A 22,653-nucleotide genomic window follows, 5' to 3' on the forward strand; every position below is an offset into this window, starting at 1 on the left:
AAATGGAATAGCAAAATTAATTAATTTTTCCCTTCCAGTTCCATCAAGTACATAAAGTGAATTTGCACAAAATATCACTCAAAACAATAAATAATTAACATTACATCAGATCGAAAATCTTCCAAGGTTTTTTTTTTATACCAAAGTGGGAAAACTTCTTAATAATGATCGAATCCTTATATGTTTATGAAAATGATAAAACCACTGCTTGCCAAAAAATATATTACGTACAAGACAGAGCAATCAATATGTAACATGGTTTTTATTTATTTTAATAGAATTTTATTTAATTTTATTTTGTTTAGTTATGTTTATATGAAATTGAAAATTGGGAATATATTAAGAATTTTTTTATTTCTAATAATGGGCTTATTGTTTATAGATTTATAAGTATATTTGAGTAAGATGTATTGCAAGTTTAACAGAGTAAGAAAAGTAATAAATATAGTCAGACTACACCATCTCTATCGAAATTATCGGAATAATTTTCATTGGATTGAATTATGAGACACGACTAGGCAGGTATTAAAAAACAAAAATACTGCTAAATATAAAATAATTATCGAAAAATGAAATATTTTAATCCATTTTTAAATTGATTCTTGTGAATAAAACTAGTAGAACCCTGCTCCAATGTATACGAAAAATTTTTGTTGCCATTCATGCATACCTTCTAGTCTACATATACCCGATTAAAAAAGTCTGCAGTGTGTAAGAGTTCGAAACAATTTTTATTAGAAAGAATCCTGATTGAGTCGGTGTTGACAGCTCCGGAATCATTACAGATTCAATACGAAATTTAGCCAAACTACACAACTCTGAAGAATTGCTTTATTGAAGGAAGCGCATACTATCACCCTAAAGACAATAAGCGTATGTTTTCTCATTTTAAAGAATTATCTTACGTCATTTATAACATGGAGGGCAGAAGGTAAGAAGAATTCTAACTCGAATGTACCAAAATGCAGAAGTTGGTTCCAAAAAGCATAAATTTTAAATAAGGCACACGGTAATTACAATTTAATTATGGTTGGTAGAAATATATATTTCTGCTATGCATAATATAGCTATCCATTCGATACGTCTATCTAATTAACGTACATAACCATCGAAAAAAGGGCAATTTCTTTAAATCAAATCTTGATTATACACTAACGCCACACTTATAGACCTCTGATCACTGATTGAACTACAATATAATACTTTATTACATTTTTTTCTGTTCGACAAACATATCTCCTTACGTTCTACCCTCCATAATTACTAAGAGGCAAACAAGCACAATCAACATATACAGAATTTATTTACATTGCTGCATTGAATCTCAGTCCTGCATAAGTGTTGCCAGATTGTGCTACTTATCGCAAAAATAGGCTATTTTCCACAGGCAATTACTGTAAGCTCTTAGTAGCACATTAGGCTCTTTTCAATCTAAGTGGAGCTACTTGCTGAATATTTTTCTGGCAACCCTGGTTTCACTATGAAACATCTTATGTCACAAAAATATTCTTATATAATTTTTAAGTCCATACATTTTTGTATTCTATCACTAAAAATAAAATATACCATTCAATAATTTTTTTAAATTATTTTATACATTTACTGTTGTGCTAGTCGATCTGTGAAATGAAAAAATCATACATAATAAGTACTAGGATTATTATTTTAATTATAATAACTATCATTATAAAAACCAAAAACAAAAAATTATTGGTATTTTAAATAAAAATTCATTCCATCTACAAAATTATTTTTTATTTATTTTAAAATAACCAAATAACAACGGTATAAACAATTAACATTTTGTTTATTCGTATAAAAATATTAATAGTAGCTAAAACTTAAAAAAGCGTACTACAACACCGACTGGGTAATAGAGAAAATTCAAAGGCCAATTTATTCAAAAAGTAACAGGCAAAATTTTTTTTAAGATACATTCTTTAAAAAATCCTAAATGTGACGACGATACGCTTCCGCAATTTTTGAAATGGGTTTTTTTTTTTACTGTAATCGCTGAAATGGATCCTCCGTCGGTGATTTATAGCACGCCCCTGCGATTTCAACGATACGCTACAGTGGACATGCACTCTTTTTTAGTTTTTTACCAAGATGGATCTCCAAATCGTTCAATACGTTTAGCAGACGATTGTAAATCAATTGATACTTTTTTACGCATATAAAATATTGGACAATCCCTACTTGAGCATAATACTTCTTCATGTAATGAACCTTGACATCGTTGACATTCTGTCCATAATCGAGAAAAATTTTCTTCTAATTGTCGTTGTTTACATAATTCGTTTTGAAGGTAAATATGTTTTTCTGGTAGACAATGTTGACATAAAGCTTCAGTTTCATATTCTACGGGTAAAACAGTACGACAACCCAAACAAACTTCTCGCTTTTTGGTGAATGAAAAAAGAGCACCTACTTTTGATGTGGCTTTGTTTCTTGAACGTGTATGTTCACCACCTAAAAATCAAAGAATTTTAGCAAATTGTTTTTATATATCTTAGTTTCAGTTTAATAGCACAGGTTTTACTAAACTACTAGCTTGACCCGAACAGAATTCCACAATGTGATACCCGTGGCTAAAACAGACTAGAGAAATAATATATAGTAATTTACTTTCCTTTTATTTATAGGAAATTTAATTACAGATATGATATACAATATTATTTCTCTAGTCTGTTTTTTTTTTTGCCTAAGCGGTACATTTTTAGATCGTGTGTCTAGTTCTCGTCATAAGCCCGCACGATAAGCCTTAAAATGGGAGATAAATCATGGAATTTGATAAAGGAATAAATAAGATCTCGCAGAGCCAGAGATATATAGAATTGGGAGGAAAAAGAAATAGTTTGATCAATGAATACAGATAGATATGTATCTGTATTCTTTGGTTTGATTTACATTTCAGAAGAAGTAGATTTCGAAAATGAAGTAAAAAAACCTTGTTTGTACATCATTAGTAGTTCATCACTCTTATGACAACTCAACTTCTAAACATTATACAATCTGAATATAGAAAGATGCAACCTTTTCGAAAGTAAAGTATTAAAGTATCAGACTAGATTTCTTATTCTAGATGGGAAAAATTCGACACCACCATGACTTTCTTATACGCCTATTAAAATGCATTACACATTTATCTTATTTTATTTGAAAAATCCAAATGTTTCAAAATTGAAGTTGATTTCAATAAAAAAGGGGTGGTGCGGAACTAGATGATACAACGTGCCTAAAAAAATCTTAATATTCTGTGCGCAGTCACGGTAGGAAGTGTCAGATCTATGCCAGCGCTTTCAGTGGATAATTTTGGCAACAAAGGAGACTGTTATGACTAATTTTCAATTGTTTACTTGTAAATGGTATAATAAATGTCAAATTAAAATTATTGAAAAATAACAATTAAATTTGTTGTATTAGAATTATTGCATAAACAATAATTTTTAAATGTAAATTAATATAATTACTTATTCAATAATCGCACCTGAAAATAATCTCTATTCTGACCTCTATTAATGAAACTCTATGTAAATGGGGCAGATATTTATTTATTACACTTAACCAGGTTTCTGAAACCTGCATGTGTTGAAACGAATATTTACACTTAAGAAATATATAATTCAAAGAAGTTACTATTGTAGTTTTCATAAATTTTCTTTTTTACTTACGTAATAAAATTGATTCAGCCTTATCACCCAACACCGGTTGAAATATACGCACTAATGGTTTTGCTAATTGATTTTGTAAATAATAATCAACATCGATTGGAATATTATTTTCTAACACATATATTGGATCTTCTGCTTTATCATAAGCACGTGTATTTTTTGTTGCCGATATTATAACAAATGGTACTCGATCACCTAGTTGTGGTGCTGTACCAGCATCACGTTGTTTCATTTTTTTAGCTAATTCCACATGCGCTTGTTTAGCTGTATACTCATTCTTAGTTAATTCTTTGGATATTATTAATTGAGATATGTCAATACGATTACACAATAAATCGGATATGACTTGTTTTGTATGTTCAATTGCTCCTTCAGGGTCTCTGTAAAAGAAGATTCATGGATCAGGTTAATATATAGAAATTTCTTTTTTCATGTTCCGGGAGTTCAATAATAGCAGTAAACGTTTAGGTGGATCTTACAATTAACATTTATTAACTCCATCGAATATCCATACAATGCGTGAATATACAAAGCAAAAACACTTGCCATAATTTGCTTCCGGAAATGATAACGGAATGAAGAAATGCAATATAATATAAACAAGAATAAAAAATAAAGTAAAATCTATTTTGGATTTGTATGGTTTCATGAGCGCTAAGGCGTCAATTTAAAACCACATTCCAGCTATTTGTATATGGTTTGCTGATAAATAATCCATAAATCTCTAACAATAATCTAAGATCCCGCTGCAAAATCAATACATTCATAACGTGATTAAGGATGTACGAGCGCCAGGGCAATTTTGGATAGAAGGTTTGATTTTGTTTATATGAAGTTGGGCTAATTCTTAATCAGTTCTGATTTTTTTTTTTTTTTTTATTGAGGGGAGGGGGTAGCTCGATTTTTTAAATAAATAAATGACTTCATAAGTAGGCATCAAAGAGCATAGGGTAGAGGAGAAGCAGCCCATATGAGCTAATGTAAAATCGTAGTATACGAGTTTCAGCGCCTCTACCGAGTAAGGCTTTTAAACTTAATAGATAATAGTCGCCCCCGCAAAGTAGTTAAACTTAATAGTCATACCCGCAAAGGCCTACAAACTTAATAGTTGATCGCCACAGACTCCAGATGTCACTTAAAATTATATTCCTGCTTCTTCTCTACCCTATACTCTTTGGTAGGCATATTTACGTGGTAAAATGGTAAAACGGTAGATGGATGATATGTTTTTATTATTTAAATTAAAGTTAAATCCTTAATAAATTATTGAAAACAAAAAAAAAAACTCGTTGTGCTCGACTAATTAGGGATGTATGAGCACGGTAGTGTGGACACAAATTTAAAAACATATATATTTTCAATTTTGATGGTTAATTATGTTATAGCTTGACAATATAAGACGAAAAGTAAGAATAAAATTTTTCGATATCTGAAGTAATTTTCAAAATAACGAAAATTGAAAATTTTGTTTTATTATTTAGCTTTCGATATTTCAAAAAAACCAAGTCTACATTCATGAACCTATGACAAAATTCATCATCAAAGTCGAAAATAAGGTACAAATAATTTAAATCCTAAATCTAAAATAACCTTGGTGCTCGTACTACCTTAATCTACTGTAATTTCGAAACTAATAATCTTAGAGAAAAAATCCAATCTTCCTTTCATTTTTATTAAATTTTAATTAAAAATTGTCTTTAAACACGAGAATAATGACTCCATTATAAATAAATATAGCTGATTTATAATCATAATTATGTTTACCATCAAGTTAAAAACTATTATATATTTGTTAGATAACAAAATTTACTTACTTTTGAATTAATAATTTTTGTAAACATAAATTAATTGTATTCGCTACCAATGGACTATTATCACGACGGACCGTTTCAATTCCTTTGCAATCCATTTTATCATATTTATCTGGTTTTGTATAATATAAACCAGCATAACGTTTTTTATTAATTAACAAATATGGATAATAGACTTTTTCAAATTCTAATCGAATTGGATTGATAAATTTTGCACTAACATATGCAGCAGCTTCACGACCCAATTCCATACAACGTTCTAAATCTTTTACACCAAATTTCACCATAACGGAATCTGTATCACCGTAAATAACTTGTGCATTATGTTCATATCCATTAGCCATTGTATATTTTTCTTCAACTTCTTGTCGTGTTCTTTCTATCATAGTACGTCCAAATGCTGTTACACTCTACAAACAAAATTCAAGTTCAATAGAGGATAATCCTGATTTCGAATTGGTCATGTTACCCATAAAAATGTAAAACTAGACTTGATACCATGACCAAATTTGAAAGTGAAATTAAAATTGAATAAAAAACGAAGAAGTTATAAGCAATCAAAGATTGCATTCAAAGGTTGCCCATATCCTCTTATATCCTCCACTTTTCTATTCTTAAAGTGAGAATTCTTCATCTGAAGTGATAAAAAAAATTTAGTCCGGCCTCTTATTAAATTAAATGGCATATGACTGTTTGAGATATACGTCCTGAGCACGCTATAAAAATTTCAGCTTCAGATGGGTGGACAGGCGGAAATGGACTAATTAGGTGATTATATGAACACCTATACTAAAATTTTGTTCGTATCATTGATATTTATTTCTAAGCGTTACAAACCTGGGACTAAAATTAGTATACCTTGATATATATTTCATACATACAGGGTATAAAAAGCGATGTAGACACCTGTCAAAACTTAGATATATTGAAGTTTTGTTTTCGATTTTTGGAGCTAGTATAATAATGACTTTTTATCAGAAAATTGAACGATTTAATTTCTTACCCCTGAAATTTCCAAACAAGGTAATTTTCCATTTTGTGCTCCAGTAAAACCATATACTGAATTAGCAGATAATTTTAAAGCTAATTGACGACCATTTAACACAGATTTTTTTACTGGATCCGTTTCAGCTTCTAATTCTTTTTTAGCTTTTTTACGTGCTGCTAATAAATTTTCTAAAATATACGGTAATAAACCACGTCGAACAGTTGGCTTTACGAAAAAATGATTTGAAGGTGTTTTCGTAATTTGATCTTCGGTTAATCTAAAAAAAAAAAAGACAATTTAGGTAAACCCATAAATAAATGTAAAATTAGCTTCAATTAATCGTACCCAAACTTATCCTTATTACTAGGATGCAATAAAGTTGTATAACATAAATTATGTGCCATCATAATACTTGGATACAGTGAATTAAAATCTAATGTTGCAATTGGATCTGTATAGTAGCCACGTACAGGTTCAATGACGGTAGCACCTTCAAATTGATCATCTGTTCCTTGACCTTTATAAACAGGCATTAAATAACCAGCAGCTTGTGCCTAAATAAAAACAAAAGAGAAATTAATAATTGATTTATACCTCTACAAACCCAAATGTAAAGAATCAATTTACCTGAGACAAAAGCTGTGTAACAACCTTAATTTGTTCACCACGAGTCATCAAAAGATTGATTGTAACGCCAGAGACTCGAGCTAATTCCATATCGTTTGTAAAACTATTTAAATGATTTAGAATACGCAACGGTAATTGAGCATCTTTTATACAGTAGACCGCAAGTCTAAATAAAACAAAAAAAAAACTGGTTATCAATATTCAGACGCTATAAAAATAATTTTGTATGTTTCTTTTACGTATCAATGTCCATTCAATTTATTCCAATATCTGTAGATACAGTTTATAAGGATAATAAAACATATTCCGGCACGAGTAAAATGATCGGAAATTAAAATTGTCTTGACAAGAAAACCGAATGATAAACATTTGTTTCTCGTACAGTATTCGAGATATTTTAAAGAGAAAAAAATGCGTTTGCTTAAAATCGAAATAAAATTTATTCAAGTTTAGTGAATTCTTATTGCAACGTCCGAATCATCGTGCCCATAGAAAATTTAGATCAAAAGATCTCCAAACCCAGCTTAGATCAAAGATCGAGACTCAATTTCCGTAAAATTAATGCGTTCCTTTATACATTTATATACTCGCTTAACATGCAAGGAGATTCCACCTCGATCACCGGGTCGGCCTTAACTCCTCGTCAAAGAAAATAAAATTCCATGAATTGTAATGACAGAAAAAAATTGTCCACCAAGTATAAAAAACCGTGCCTTTATAGCATGTATAGAAGAAAAGGGATACTTTTTTTCATTTTCTGGGGGTTGCGACGTAGGTTATGAAATTTTCTGAAGTATTCTGTTAATTCGACTTTATTTCGGATCGATTGATGGAAATTTGATCTTTCTAGCATGCCTAGAAGTGCCTTAGAATTTGTATATGTCAGTGAGTCAGTCAATCAATAGTTTATTATTATTAATATAGTTTACACGTTGAATCTCGCGGTGATTTTACTTTCTGCTTCTGTTTGGTGGAAGTTAGTACCAAAGCATAAATGTCGGACTTTCGGACTCCCAACAGAAGCAGTAAATATGTAATATTATGTAGTCATATCGCGCAGTGCAGGAATCTCAAACTTTCTGCCCTTGTAGTGTAATATACTATAGCTCACCTATGACGAGTTTGTTCGTCTCCATTGAACAAATCAGAAATTTGTGTGTGATGTACATCTTCCTTTTGTTGTCCCAATAATTCTTGAGCAACATTGTTTAGGGTATATGAACGTAATCGACAATTACGTCTAGCAACAATTAACATATCGTATGGTAATCTTCCTTCCATATTTACATACTTATATTCACGACGTCCCAATAATTTAGATTGAGTTACCTTTTCACGTACAACAGATCTGTAATTATTAATTTTAAAAAAAACATTCATAAACTACCAATAAATTGAAATCGCAAAAATTTTTAAAACGGTAATGTGCATTTTCGCAATCCTGGACAAAATGCAATATATAAAAACTATACTCACACAACATTCTTCAAACGTCCTAAAAAAGGAAATTTATCCAATTTTAATGTTTTGGCCCTGTTTGTTAAATAAGGTAAATCGAAATTATTAATATTGTAGCCAGTTACAACATCGGGATCCAATTTTCGTACGAATTCAGCCCATGCATTTAACATATCACCTTCTTTTTCAAAACTAAAAACCTGCGAATAAAATATATTATTTTAAGATTTTTGGTATATTTTTAAGCGTTATATTTTGAAGCACGACTTGTAAGTATGCAAAATACTTAGCGGTGATTGATTCCATTACGATTTACTCCCTTGAACTATTATCTTCATAATCTCATACGGGTAGGTACCTTCATACAGGTTAATTAAGAATTAAAATCTGACTAAACTTAATATACCGTCATATAATTACTACATTGATGTACGATATAGCAATACAAAAAAGTTAATCGTTATGGAATCATTTAGGTCCTTATATTATTTTCAAAAAAATGATCTTACTTCCGCATGCGCGATAGGTGCGCATGATTTCAATGTATAAACATTACAATAAATTGGCTGTGCATCACCGTGACGTTGTACAACATTTGCTATTTGAATGACAGCATCATGTTCCGGTTCCGGGAATATTCCCTTTCGATTATCGCACTCAATATCAAAACTAAGAAAATAAAACGGTGCTACTTTTGACCATTCTCCTTCTGGTGCGTGTGCAATTAAATCATTACAAGATACATCTACTTCAAAATTACATCGAGATTCTTTATGAACACCTGGTGACAATGGTGACGGTCTATGTCGCCATGTACCTGAAGGAAGTTCAATCCAACAACAACCTTTAACGTGTTTATCGACCATAAATCTAAATAAAAAAATTTAAGTTTATAAAATTCTGAAAATGAATTTTAGAATTGATGATTGTTTTACCGAATATCAAAATCTACGTTGCTTTCGAAAGGTTGATAATCATGATAACCAAATTTATCATAAACTTTGGCTTCACGTAAAAGTCTAGCTCCAGCTGCTACCATTTTTGGTAAAGTGACAAAAATTTGAGCAAATTTTTGTTTAGTATCACCCACATAGCCTTGTAAATTTAATTTTTCTACAAGCTTTACATCTTGAACACATTCTTTAACGCCATCAGAATTATTCTTCATATCTTGCATCATTACGGTATTCAAGGCTTCCTATATTCAAAAAATTATAGTTTAAAAAATAAAGCTAAATATGATTCAATTTTTCAACTTTTATCGCGGAAAAAGAATGGAATCTCCTCTTTATAAACTTTACTCGATGAAGGTTTTTTTGAACCGCCTACATCAATTTGGGTATAATAGCAAAACGAAATTGTGAAAAATATTTTGAAATACAACTAGACAATTATCTGATTATAATATTTTTTCGCTCTCTTTATTTTCTAGAAGAAAAATGTGATATATCTGGAAATTTTCCGAAGATAGGATAATTAAAAATATGGGTAAAATCTCTGAAAATTTTTTATAAAAATCTTTTTCTGAAATATTTAGTAAAAAAATAGCAATATCTTATATATGCTATATTATACAATATGTCTCGAAACACGGCTAATCTTCTTTTGTAAGAAAAAATGATACATAATCATAGGTTAGAAAAAAATTCGCACCCGTAGTACAGTTAGTGACGTAGCTACCGAAGGGATAGATGGACTTCAGAGTCCCCTCGATCCCCCACCAACAAATCTCGTATTGAATTAGTTAAAAGTTCTCCAACCCGCAGAATGTAAATAAAATAGGTTGTAACACAACTTTAATCATGGAAACTCATTTGAAAGAATGCAGGATAATTTCCAATAAGATTGGACGTCTGTTCGAAACTCGTGAAAAATTCCCCTCTATTCTTTCTGTTGTTTGTGCTGTATTGACAACTTGAAAGATTCGCCGTCACATTTAGGGAGTTAAGCCAATAAGAAAACGGTCCATAAATATCATCCGTTATATAAATTAAAACTTTATGTAAAACAAAAGTCGTTTATAGAAAACTTATATTATTATTAAGTACATATTATTTTCAATTAAATTTTTTTTTCTGTAAACTGTATGTATATTTGTAGTCCGTCTTCTGCGAAGCTAGTGTCCCAATATTTTTTGCACTATAGCCTTTGATTACGTAGCTATGTTTCTGGTCATTTATATATATTTCACGCACTTAATATTATCAAAGGAATTTGGTATGAAATTAGGCACAATAATGCCATAACTTGAAGCTGCTTACGACTTTACAAAGGTAAATCTGTTATAGTTTGGGAAAACGCCTCTGAAAACTAAATTACGCAAATTTGTGTCCAGAAGTTTCTAGAACTCTTCTGTAAAACCATAAGATATAAGAGGTTGTAAATTGTTAAGTAGCTAGTAATAGTAAGGGCGTGAAATTTATAAGTTACTGTATAACTAGAAAATCACTGATTTTCGAAAGTTTATATAGCACTTTTTTTCTTCTTTTGCTGTCTTAAAGTGAAGTGGCGATTACAACACTATGTATAATAAATATTTCCGATCAAAAGAAACCTTTTGCTTCTATAAAAAATCGAAAATCTTGCGAGAGGCATAGAATATTAGTGTATATTAACTGAATGAATAAGACCTTGTCTATTTTGGCAGGATATCTACAAGGAACCGATTCAAAACTGTAGATGCGTTTCAATAGAATTCGATTTTTTATTATTAATTAAATTAAGTCTGGGATATTTATTTAAACTACGCGCAGAAAGTCGTGAAAAAATTTGATATTTACTTTAAATGGTTTAATATGTGTCTCATCAAATGCATTTGGAACAACCACATAAAAATAATGTAAAAATCCATGAACATGGCACAAGACACTGTGGCCATCCATAGTAATACCAAACATACGAATAACAGCAACACCACCGGATTGTGGTCCTGGCATTCCTGGTAAATATTGTGAATTATAATGTTCGACATCAATTTGTTGAAATATAAATTTATCTTTTTCGGGTTTTAAAGCTGGCACAGGTGATCGATTGTAGGCATCACTTCGTCTATAAAATTACAATTATTATAAATATTACAAAAGTAGAATTGATTTTGTTTGGATTTTACCTTATTTTTTTAGGGGATGAATTAGGTGAAAGATTTGAGTTTCGTTTACTCATTTTATTTAAATTATTGAAACAATTTGCACATATAAAATCACAGTTGTAAATACCAAAGGATTTAAAAGTACTGAATTGCGCCAATTTTTTTAATAAATGCTGTCAGTTGAATACGATTTGGTTTACACCACTCGTTATAATACAGTGTGCAGTTTAAGCCGTTTAAATTTATTTTTGTAGGTTGTCCAAATTATTGAATCAAAAATCAATACATTTTACGAATATTTAAAAATTATACAATAAAAATATATTATTTATTTTAAATAAACTTATCCGATCAGTTGTAAAAAACTTCTTGAGCTGAACTGATTAAGAAAAATATACCGAAGTTTCAATTAAAGTTTGGCAAAATCAAATTACGGCTTTATGATATTATTAGCTTGAAACATACTATTTGCGACATAATTGACTATCTTTACTTTAATTGACACTTTGTCTTTTAAAAGCCAAATTAAAATATTCAATTATCAGAAAAGATGTTATATTAACATTCATTATAATTACAAAAATAATATAAAAATGGAATTTTATCATTGAAAGTGTCCATGACCATGACTCTTCAAATTCTATATAACAACGATTTGGTAGGCCCTGTATCTGTATTAACAAACATTGGATATGTTTAGCCGAGATGAGCGCTCAAAGTGCTAGTACCGGCACCCCATATGCGTTAATTCATTTTTCCTTTAAAATACAGTAGGTGCTAGTGTTATCTTTCCCAAGAATGCTCACATCGGCTGAACGCAGCCATTGACCCATCAAAATCGAAGCTAACCCCACTTTTCACTCTATACAAGTGTGTAGTAGTAATAAATCCGAACTGTCAATGTCAATCAATTGTATTGTGAAACTTAAAAATTTTTGAAAATTTGACATACAAGTGAAATTTCACAGGGCGGTACACAAAATGTACCAAACTGCATGTGGGGCCGCAGCTGCTGCCGCTGCCGGTGGTAGTTGCGTCGAACCAGAAAAAGATCCACAGGGATTAGTTTCACGAGAACCTGCACCTCCTGTAAATACAGAACTTGATTGTAGTGATTTTGATATTGTTAAAGCGACACAGGTAAATATTTATGCCCCGGTTTTGAGCATCATTTAAATAAGAACTTTCTTTTTTATCCTGTAACTTTAATATGTCCTAAAAAAACCTTCCTATGAATTAATCGTTGAAACAATTTGAATTATTTTTTATAGTACGGTGCCTTAGGACGCGTTAAAGAATTAGTTGAAGCCGGTTTCAATGTAAACGAACCAGACAAAGAAACAGTGACTTTACTGCATTGGGCAGCTATAAATAATAGACGTGATATAATATTGTACCTGATTGATAAAGGAGCTGTAGTAGATGCTGTTGGAGGTGAATTAAACGCAACGCCATTACATTGGGCAACACGACAGGGGCATTTAAGTGCAGTGGTTTTATTATTAAATTCCGGAGCAGATCCAACATTACGCGACGCAGAAGGATGTTCTTGCATTCATTTAGCCGCACAATTTGGACATACACGATTAGTTGCATATTTCATTGCAAAAGGTAATTTTAATTTAGAATAAATTTTGATTTTCCATTCATTATTCTCATAACAAAATAGGAGTTAGTGCGGATTTGGGAGATCGCGGTGGAATGACTCCATTAATGTGGTCATGTTGGAAGGTATCTGCAATTGATCCTACACGTTTATTAATAACATTGGGAGCAAGTACAAAATTAGCAGATAACGCTCATGGAAACACAGCGTTGCATTGGGCAATATTAGCACGGAATGCACAAGCCATATCAACATTAATATTTCATGGAAAAGCAGCAATCGATATACCAAATCATCGCGGAGACACGGCAATTTCAATGTTACAACCATTCTTAGGGCAACCATGGATTCAACCAGAAATTGTCGAAATGGTATTTGAATATCAGCAGGGAAAACAAAAACGAAATTTTTGTAAATGGGTTGTTTCAAATAAGGTATCTATTATATTGGGTTAAATATTTTAAAATTCACTTGTGAAAGTCCTCAAGAATAGCTCCGATTTTGATAATTTTTTTTTAAATGTTTATTTTTTTATATTATTTAAAATCAGAAACCTTTCAAAGGGGGGGAAATAATCTATAGTGTCCCAACTGATATATCAACGCTCTGCCTTAATCACTAATGTTTAAAAAACTAAATAAAGTTTGAAATTTCAAGAGGATATTGATTTCATTCCGTAGGTGTCATAAAAAAGATTTTTCTAAATTCATTCCTTAAAAAGGTGAAATAGAGGATGAAAGTTTGTATGAAAATATATACAAACCGTCATTTTGAGTTCACTACTTAACCGATTTTAAAAATTATTTCACCCAACGAATAATTGTATTTCATTTTCAAAAAAATTAGGGTCTCGTACCAAAAGTTAAAATCTATTTAATTGTGAATAAAGAGGGAATTACCTGTGGGTGAGAAGTGAAGGCTATAACGCGGATAACTGCTAGTTATTTATATTGTTTAAACAATATTTATGCAACTTATATAAAAAATCACTTTTGCATGATTTTTTCCTCAACCATTTTTCGTATGGTAATTGTAATATAAAAACAGTTGTAAAAATGTAGTTTCCCGTAATAATATAATATAAATAATAATTTCTGATTTTAAATAAAATAAAAAACAAACATTTAATAAAAATCGTCGAAATGGGAGATGTTTACTGTAGTCCGATTTTATGTTCATTGCGCTGCCGAACACTATTAGAATGCCTAATCGATATGATTTCTTTTTTGTAGCGTTTCAAATGGTGGTGTATGGTTGGTATGCCATTTATATCATTTTACATTGCTGGTCTGATTGTATGTTCAAATATGTTAGCAATAATAAAAATGTTTATGTTAACATGCATGTATATAGTATTACATTTTACGGGCCATATATTATTCGATAATCGTTTTATGACATTATTACCAATCAGTGTATATTTTGCAACAAAATTTTGGATGTATAGTACATGGATATTTTATGTAATGCCGTGGGTCTCGTTTTTAACAAGTTTAATATTTTTATCAAGTTCAGGAGCATTATGGTATTGTTTTATTAAATCATGGCTAGGTGATCCTGGTGTTATACGGATTACACAAGAACAACGATATAGAGTAAGTTCATAATTGTTATGTATCATGAAATTAATTGTTTTCAATTCTATCCTTAAGCTTTATTTCGTAACTTTATTTCGAAAGTTCATAATACTTCCAAACAAATTTTTTATTTAGCCATATCTTGAAAAATCCTTTGTAAAATGTAGAGAGCCTTTCATTAAGAATGATCGAACATTAAGGGCGACCGCACACTATAAGAAATCCTTACAAAATTCTGATCGTAAGAGTTCGTAAATTCTTCGTTTGAGAGCTGGGCGATCCCATGGGATCATTCATAAATTACGCCACACAAATTTTATGATTTTTTTTACCCACATCCTCTTCTTTGTCACTGGTGGTCATATTTGTGGAACTCCCTCTCCCTTAGTGTGACGTCACATGATTTTCAATTTAAAAATAATTAAAATAAAACAGCAGTTTCAAAAGTTTTTTTATTTCCATTCAAAATAATTTTAATGAAATTAACATAAAGTCAAATGGTGCGTGGGGTGGCAATTGTCGAAGGTCTCACAGATGCACTCATCGACGACTTAAACCTACACAAACCTTATACATATAGATCGAGTTAGTAATATTTTTAATTTAATTTCGTGTTTTAAAATTTTAGATTTTGACATGTGTTGTCACAAAGTTTTTGATCTTCCCTTGCTCCCTACCCCTTGATACACAATGTCACATTTCGTTAACCTCCCCCCTCCCCTTAACTTGTGACGTAATTTATGTAAATTTTATGGCATACTTTTACCAGTAAAACAAATTGTATGTTATCTTGCACAGAACTTTCTATTTAATTTTCAAGTTCGAGCGTTCTTAATGGAAGAATCTTTATTAAAAATCTGTAGGAACTTTTATAGAAATATTAATCATTTAATGAACTAATTGAATGCAATTATATTTTAAGGCTATTATAGAACTAGCTGAGCGTGGTGAAGGAGCTTTTGAACCAAGTATCTTTTGTCCATCATGTTTAGTTCGACGTCCTTTAAGATCAAAGCACTGCTCGATGTGCAATGTATGTGTTGCTAAATTTGATCATCATTGTCCATGGGTCGCAAATTGTATTGGTAAGTTTATATATTTTCATAAATAAAAACAAGAAAGCTGTTTTTTTCTTTTTACTTTAAAATTGAGAATCGCCATTATTATTAGAAAATTTGTGTACCATAATGTTTAAAAATTAATTGACGATTCGGACTACGGTAATTTTTTAGATGTAATAATTAATTTTGAAAAAAAAACGTATTTTATTAACTCACTACGTAAACGCAACATGTCGAAGCTACTCGAGCTTATCAATCGATAATATAAACCTTAGAATTTACTATTATAAACTATTTCTACGGTTCCGTGTATTGTGTGTGTAAGTTTTACGAAATTAATGATTTCACTCATTCTAATCATGCCGATAATGTCAATGCCGATCAAAATATAAAAGTAAACAGTTATTTGAACTTAAAAATATCGACTGTTAGTTTTATGATACAGTTAAATCCTTTTAATCCGGTTACTGTCTTATCCGGCGCTCCCTGTAATCCGACAAACCTATAACAATTACATGCAAAATGCATATCTACTACGAAACATCTTTGTCAGTCCATGTTTGACAAATTTTAATTAGATTGAGGCACTGTGAGTTTCCTAGATAATTTGGTCGATTTCCTAGGTTAAGAGGTCGATGGTAGTGCTCCCTAAACGTTTGTTGGATTATCGCAGATTAACTGTATTTTAACTTATAACGAGAAAGAAATTTTGGTTGTTGTTTATTTTAAAATACTGTTCGAAAACTTGGTCCGCTATCATTAAATAGTGTATGCCTAAACTCTCAAAGGACAGCCTATCATCGATTGACATAAAACAATTGACAGCCAATAAAGTTTGAACTGATTTTTGACACCTTGTATAAAAATTGTTTGAAAGTCTTGTCGATATAAAAAACCGCAAAATCCTTTAAATTATTCAAAAACTTATGAAAAACCATTTTTTTTTATGCTTTTAGGCGCCAATAATCATAGAGAATTTATTGGATTTTTAACATTTATAACATTGTTATCTTTACAATTTTTACGTGGTGCCATATTAACATGGAGTGAAAAATGTGGTAGTCTGCATCCATTAAACTACGATACATTATCAATGATTGGGTCATGTGATCCATGGTTAGCATATGTATGTGTACATGCATTGTTACACGCATTTTGGGTCACAATGTTATTAAGTTGTCAATTATATCAGGTAAATATTATTTTATTCATTTTTTTTTACCCATGTAGTTTTATCGCAATACACCGTTGTTTTTGGGAGTTTTGTATTTCAAACTCCAAGCGTGAATCTACAAATGTTGCGGGGTGGAATAGCACCTTGGAGTAATTAATAATTTTATAGTTTGCATGTTCCTAGTTTTTAGTTTATTTCGTTGCCTAATAACACTGGACTCTAAATGTACTTGAAAAAAAAAACCCCGTATATTTGTTTATTTTAACACGTAACAAGTCTGTATATTTTAACACGTAAGTCTGGTTCATTTTGCGATTGAACGGCAAGTATCTAAAGTAAGACATCGTCTAAATTTTTAAAAAAATCTGAAAATTACAAAAAAAATTTTGTTTTGCAATTTGATAAAACTTGGTAGATATATAGAGTAATTTGGGTCGAAAAAATCGGAATCATCTAACGAATGGAACCGTTGTTTTTGGCATATTTAAAATAGTGTACACAAAGACAAATGAATTTTACTGGATATATTAATCGCCATCTCGTATTATCATATGTATCAAGTGTTCCTGGTATTGGCTCTGGCTGTTGGGACTTATATAAGGAAATAAATAAATGAGTTTTACTTCATTTAAAACATCTCAATATATTCTAGAGTTTGTAGATCATTTTTAAAATTTCTAAAACAATCCAGAATATTCTAAACTCAATCAAAACATTTTCAGTTCATTTAAAACAGTTTGATATAATTTTAGAGTTTTCCAGATTATTCTCGAAGTTCATAGATCGATCTGGAATATTTCAGATTATTCTAGAAATCTTTAGATTAATCCAGAACGTTCTAGATTCTTCCAGAATAATGTAGACGAATCACATATGTTTTACACCTCTTCAACCACCATAGTGACATATGCTTAAAAGTTAAATATGGAGCCTTGTAACTCCATTCTATATACAGTGTGTCGAATTTAAGATAAGGACACCCTCATATTTTTGTTATAGGAATATTGATTTGAAATTTTTCCATAGTCATACAGGGTTATAGGTTACATTTTTTTAAGATACTTAAACGAAATCAGAACTTTAAACTGAGCCTACTACAAATTGGCAAATAGGGCCGCTTCTTAATATTTTGTCTAGCGTTAGAGATGGTTAAAGATATCGAAAAAAAAAAACCATTCGAAAAAATTGCTTGGAATATTTTTTATACCCATATGCCGATTTTCATGACAAAATTCGTATTTTTAATTTTTTCATTATTTTATAATTTTTGAATAAAGATAAAATGCATTTGAGTTATTTTTACTATTTAAAGATATATGACATAAATTGTAAAATATAACGAAATTATTTTTCTTTCTAGATTGCCTGTTTAGGTATGACAACAAACGAACGCATGAATCGTAAACGTTATATACATTTCACGAGTGTTGGTGGTCGTTCACCTTTCTCTCGTGGTATGTGCCGTAATTTAGCTGATTTCTTTGGTATAAGTATTTATGGATTTGTTAAATCACAACGTATCGATTGGACCACTAGATTTGAGTTGGATAAAAATATTGAACATCAGCCATTATTAAGACATAAAGATAATTTTCAATATGTTTAAATTTATTATATCATAAGTATCCACAATTAGACACAAATTACCAATAATATATTTATTAAAATCACGAATATATATAGTTTATTTTTTATATTCATGATCTTCCAATCGGATCTTGTATGTCATGATAATGCGGAAATTTTAAAATATTATTAACTAGTTGAAATTTTTATAAGCATTGTAAATTAAAAAAAAAAAAATCATTTATTTAAATTAATTATTTGAAAAGCAAATAATTTGTGTGAGATATGAGAACGCTGCGGCATAGTATTTCTGTTTATGCAACCTACAAGCATAATACTTTTGCTGCTATTGTAAGTTTGGTTTTTTTTTCATTTATTCCGTTCCTCTCAATCAGCGTCATTATTTTATTTATTTATTATAGTTCTGATAAAAACGTTGCACTATTAAATTGTATTAAATTGCTAAGTTACAAATTTTCATCATTTACGTTTAAAAAATTTAGCGATTAATCAACTGGATCGATTTCAATATTTCTCTTTATAAGAAATATATTATTTTACCCATGTACATGATCGTAAACTGAATCAATCTTATATCAATATTAGTTTTCTATATTAGGGAAATAGTAATAAAACATTTATTTATTATAAAATAACCTTATAATTATAAAAAATTGGAAAAACTTAAGTGTAAATATATGTTACGAGGCCATTGTGGTCGGATATAACTTACCCGCACGCTCTTCATAGACGTGAGGAGTGTAAATTCCACCGTAGCCGACACTAAATATAATACCTAATACGTTCATAAAACTGTGAAAAACGATTCGTCAATAAACAATAATAAATAATAAACTCATTGTATATATAAAAGTTATGCGAACAGGTATAGCTTTCCCGCGCACTTTTCACAGACATGAAGACTCCAGCGTAGTCGCAGCGACTTTAAATAGAATAGGTAATCTTCTCAAAGAGGTCTACGACCGCAGCTACTGTGAGCAACAAACAACGCGCGTATTTTTTTAGAGTTTTTTATTTTTTTAGAGAGAATTCTTAATAATAATCAAATATTTATTTCATATTTCACAAAAATTACCGAACTTTGTAAAATTTTTCCTTGATATATTTTCGATCTCACACTTCGTCTAGAAAAAATAATTTTTGGAACGGAATGAATATAATAAATAAAGTATATTTTAAGTGCTCGAATTAAGAAATTATTGTGTTAATAATCTTGCACACTTGTTTTTTTAAATAATTTGTGCTCTATTGTGTAAATATATGTCAGGAAAGTCCAGGTAACATTTAAGCGAAAAATAATTTGGATGGAACAAACTAGAATCCATTAGACGTTAATATATTTTATTTATGTATATAGTTTTAAACACTTTTTTTTTAAGAATAAATTTTAATATATTTTCTTTTAATCATCATGGTCGAATTCATAGCGAAAAATATAAAGTTCAAAATAAATTAGCTACTATGAATTGAAACCGAAAAATAATTAAAAAAATTTTTTTTTCTTAGTGACTGATTATATTTTACACGACTATTTATTTATTTGTATAAAAATTTTACAGTGAATATCATTTTTCTGGCTCTTGATTAACAAACACATTTCTAACATTGACTTAATACAATCGTAAAATCTCGAATCATAACAATAAATGCTCAGAATATTCTAATTTTATCACTTAGTACTAAATACATTGTTCCATAAAAAAGTGACACACTTTAAAAAAATTCGAAGTTATATTAATTATTTCAGCTTCTAACTACTTTGTAAGTAAAACCAAAAAGTATTAAAAAAATTTGAATTGAATAATAGCCTGAAGTCTTCGAAGTATGCTTTTTATCAAGTTTGTTTCAAATTTAAGATTATTCTGTCGATTGAGAAAGTATGCGGTCCCATTTGTATACTATTGGTTTTTTTAAAATTGAAGTTAGTTTTGAGATACGAAACGAGGTTAGCAGTTGTGTAAGACCCGAATCAGCATTTTTCACAGTTCTATTTTTTTCTAACTTAGCCTGTATTATCGAAAACAAATAATAAAAACTATTTACTTAAAAAGTAGCTGAAATAATTTTAATAGGAACTATACAGGGTGGGTCATTTTAATCTATAACGGCTAAAAGCTCGTTTTGTATTTAACCAATAAAAAAATAACTGAAACAAAAACTGTAGAGTTTGGTGAAGGTTGAAATGTTCTGACATCAGATTGGACCTTGCTCTTCGGGTTGCGTTAATATAGTAAATTTAGATTCTAAATGGTAAGAAATAGAATAACTCTTTAAATTAGACAATTGATCCTCATAAAAAATAAACAATTTTTGTTTAGAAAATTTTTTCAAAAACATTAGCTTTCGGAGGAAGTGGCTTAAAAATATGTCATTATTGCATTTAATCAAAAGGAAATACGCTTAAAATTTATCGATAATTGTAGATCGAAATCATGGACACAGGCGAATGTCCTATGTTGCTCTTGACAACTTTTGGCTAAAGAATATTTCCGTGGTCAGCGTGTTTTCTTTCGATTAAATCTAATAATGACATATTTTTCAGTCGCATTTTCTCAGAAAGATGACGATTTTCGAAAAAACCGTTGATATTAAAAATGTTATTTTTTTATGAGGATATATATTGGCTAGTAAAGAAACCCGAAGAGTTAGGCCCAATCTGATGTCAGAATATAATATCCCCATCAAACTCTGCAACGTTTGTTTAAGTTATTTTTTGATTGGTTAACTACAAAACGAGCTATTAGCCATTATAGATTAAAATGATCGACCATGTATAAATAAATTTTTCTAGTCCATCATTTTTTTGTGAAATAATAGAAAATTGAATGTTAAGCTTTCTGAGCAAGTGTTTTAACAAAAATTATGAGCTAGAAAGATAATTGAATGCTTCAAAATTATTAAAACAAATTTTGTAAATTTTAATATAATCCGAGACGCATGAACAATTTTTTTTTTTTTAAAAGCATTCGTTTCCCTAATATTAGAATCACGAAAATGTTTTCCTAAAAATCATATTAGTTCTAGTGAATTGATTTTAGTGTTTAAATGCAAGTTATTAAATGTGCTGGTTTTGTAATTATTAGTGAAACGATAAAAAGAATTGTGGTTAGATTTAATTGCATCTCTTTCTAATTAATACGCGTCAGTTGACGTATTGTACACTACACATTTCACAACCCGGTAAATAATTGAATACATAAAATAATCACATCAATTTAATCAAAACGAAAAAAAAATACCACACAATCACTTTTAACATACTACACCGACAAGTTTTTAAATATTAGCTTAAATATTGTAAGTAGTTGTTTGTAAATTTTATCATAAATGTCCTTTGAAATCAAGTACAAGTTCTATAAAATTAGCTTATTTTCAATATAAAAAATATATTTAATAAAAAAAAAAACTACTAGCATTTTGTGCTTGTGAAATAAGAAGTTTTTAGAGTTTAAAAATAAATGAAAAACATTCCAAATTTTTTTTAATTAAAATAGTGTATGCTCCTCATGGATTAGGAAAAGGGTGATTGAACATTCTCGAAAAAAGTTGTTAAATAGAAAGGAAACAAACTGGAAAATATTATACTATGAATAGAGTGTGATATGTTGCTTAATTATCATAACTTCGACAAGTATCGATAAATTTAAATACCTTTTAAAAAACTTTTCGGTTAAAGTTTATTTTTCTTCCTTGTATAAAGTAAAGATGTACAATGGAACCCCGATAATCCAGCAAACGTTCTTCGAACTTGTTGGATTATCGAGTATTAAGACTCCCCTATAGTCCGGAATTTTTTGCAAAAGATTACCTTGTATTCCGAAAAATCATAAATCCAATGATAAGGATCTATATGTTATACTCTGTAGGACAAATCATATTTTATTATGTATTCAACATATTTTAATAGCAAAAAACTGTAATATAATAGCAAAAAAATTCGGTATCGAGATTTATACGAAAATATCCAACTTAAAGCAACTTTTAATATATTTTGACTAGTCC

At 29.8% G+C, this 22,653-nt stretch overlaps 2 protein-coding genes across 2 annotated transcripts; one reads left to right on the forward strand and one right to left on the reverse strand.

Moving 5' to 3' along the window:
• Positions 1 to 1,866: 1,866 nt before the first annotated feature.
• LOC123297456 (DNA polymerase delta catalytic subunit) lies at positions 1,867 to 11,859 on the reverse strand. Its single transcript, XM_044879122.1, has 12 exons — positions 11,668 to 11,859; positions 11,339 to 11,606; positions 9,494 to 9,756; positions 9,068 to 9,428; positions 8,577 to 8,758; positions 8,212 to 8,448; positions 7,101 to 7,266; positions 6,819 to 7,027; positions 6,489 to 6,750; positions 5,489 to 5,895; positions 3,675 to 4,054; positions 1,867 to 2,472 (listed from the first exon to the last, which is right to left on the reverse strand). Exons 1-12 carry the CDS (start codon positions 11,718 to 11,720, stop codon positions 2,102 to 2,104), a joined length of 3,159 nt encoding a protein of 1,052 aa, XP_044735057.1. The 5' UTR covers positions 11,721 to 11,859; the 3' UTR covers positions 1,867 to 2,101.
• Positions 11,860 to 12,519: 660 nt separating this feature from the next.
• Positions 12,520 to 18,738, forward strand: LOC123297876 (palmitoyltransferase Hip14). Its single transcript, XM_044879686.1, has 7 exons — positions 12,520 to 12,786; positions 12,918 to 13,257; positions 13,316 to 13,686; positions 14,485 to 14,847; positions 15,752 to 15,914; positions 16,847 to 17,082; positions 18,425 to 18,738. Exons 1-7 carry the CDS (start codon positions 12,628 to 12,630, stop codon positions 18,668 to 18,670), a joined length of 1,878 nt encoding a protein of 625 aa, XP_044735621.1. The 5' UTR covers positions 12,520 to 12,627; the 3' UTR covers positions 18,671 to 18,738.
• The last annotated feature ends 3,915 nt before the right edge of the window (positions 18,739 to 22,653 follow it).

This window comes from Chrysoperla carnea, chromosome 4, assembly GCF_905475395.1.
Source record: "Chrysoperla carnea chromosome 4, inChrCarn1.1, whole genome shotgun sequence".
Classification (NCBI taxonomy): Eukaryota; Metazoa; Arthropoda; class Insecta; order Neuroptera; family Chrysopidae; genus Chrysoperla; species Chrysoperla carnea.

Excerpts from the sequence above, each read along its gene's own strand:
- LOC123297456 (XM_044879122.1), bottom strand. The coding sequence starts at position 11,720 with ATGAGTAAACGAAACTCAAATCTTTCACCTAATTCATCCCCTAAAAAA. Across the intron at positions 8,759-9,067 it reads CACCTATCGCGCATGCGGAA|GTTTTTAGTTTTGAAAAAGA; the intron begins GTAAGATCATTT and ends TTTTATTCGCAG. Across the intron at positions 7,028-7,100 it reads TTACACAGCTTTTGTCTCAG|GCACAAGCTGCTGGTTATTT; the intron begins GTAAATTGATTC and ends GTTTTTATTTAG.
- LOC123297876 (XM_044879686.1), top strand. The coding sequence starts at position 12,628 with ATGTACCAAACTGCATGTGGGGCCGCAGCTGCTGCCGCTGCCGGTGGT. Across the intron at positions 13,258-13,315 it reads TGCATATTTCATTGCAAAAG|GAGTTAGTGCGGATTTGGGA; the intron begins GTAATTTTAATT and ends ATAACAAAATAG. Across the intron at positions 14,848-15,751 it reads CACAAGAACAACGATATAGA|GCTATTATAGAACTAGCTGA; the intron begins GTAAGTTCATAA and ends TTATATTTTAAG.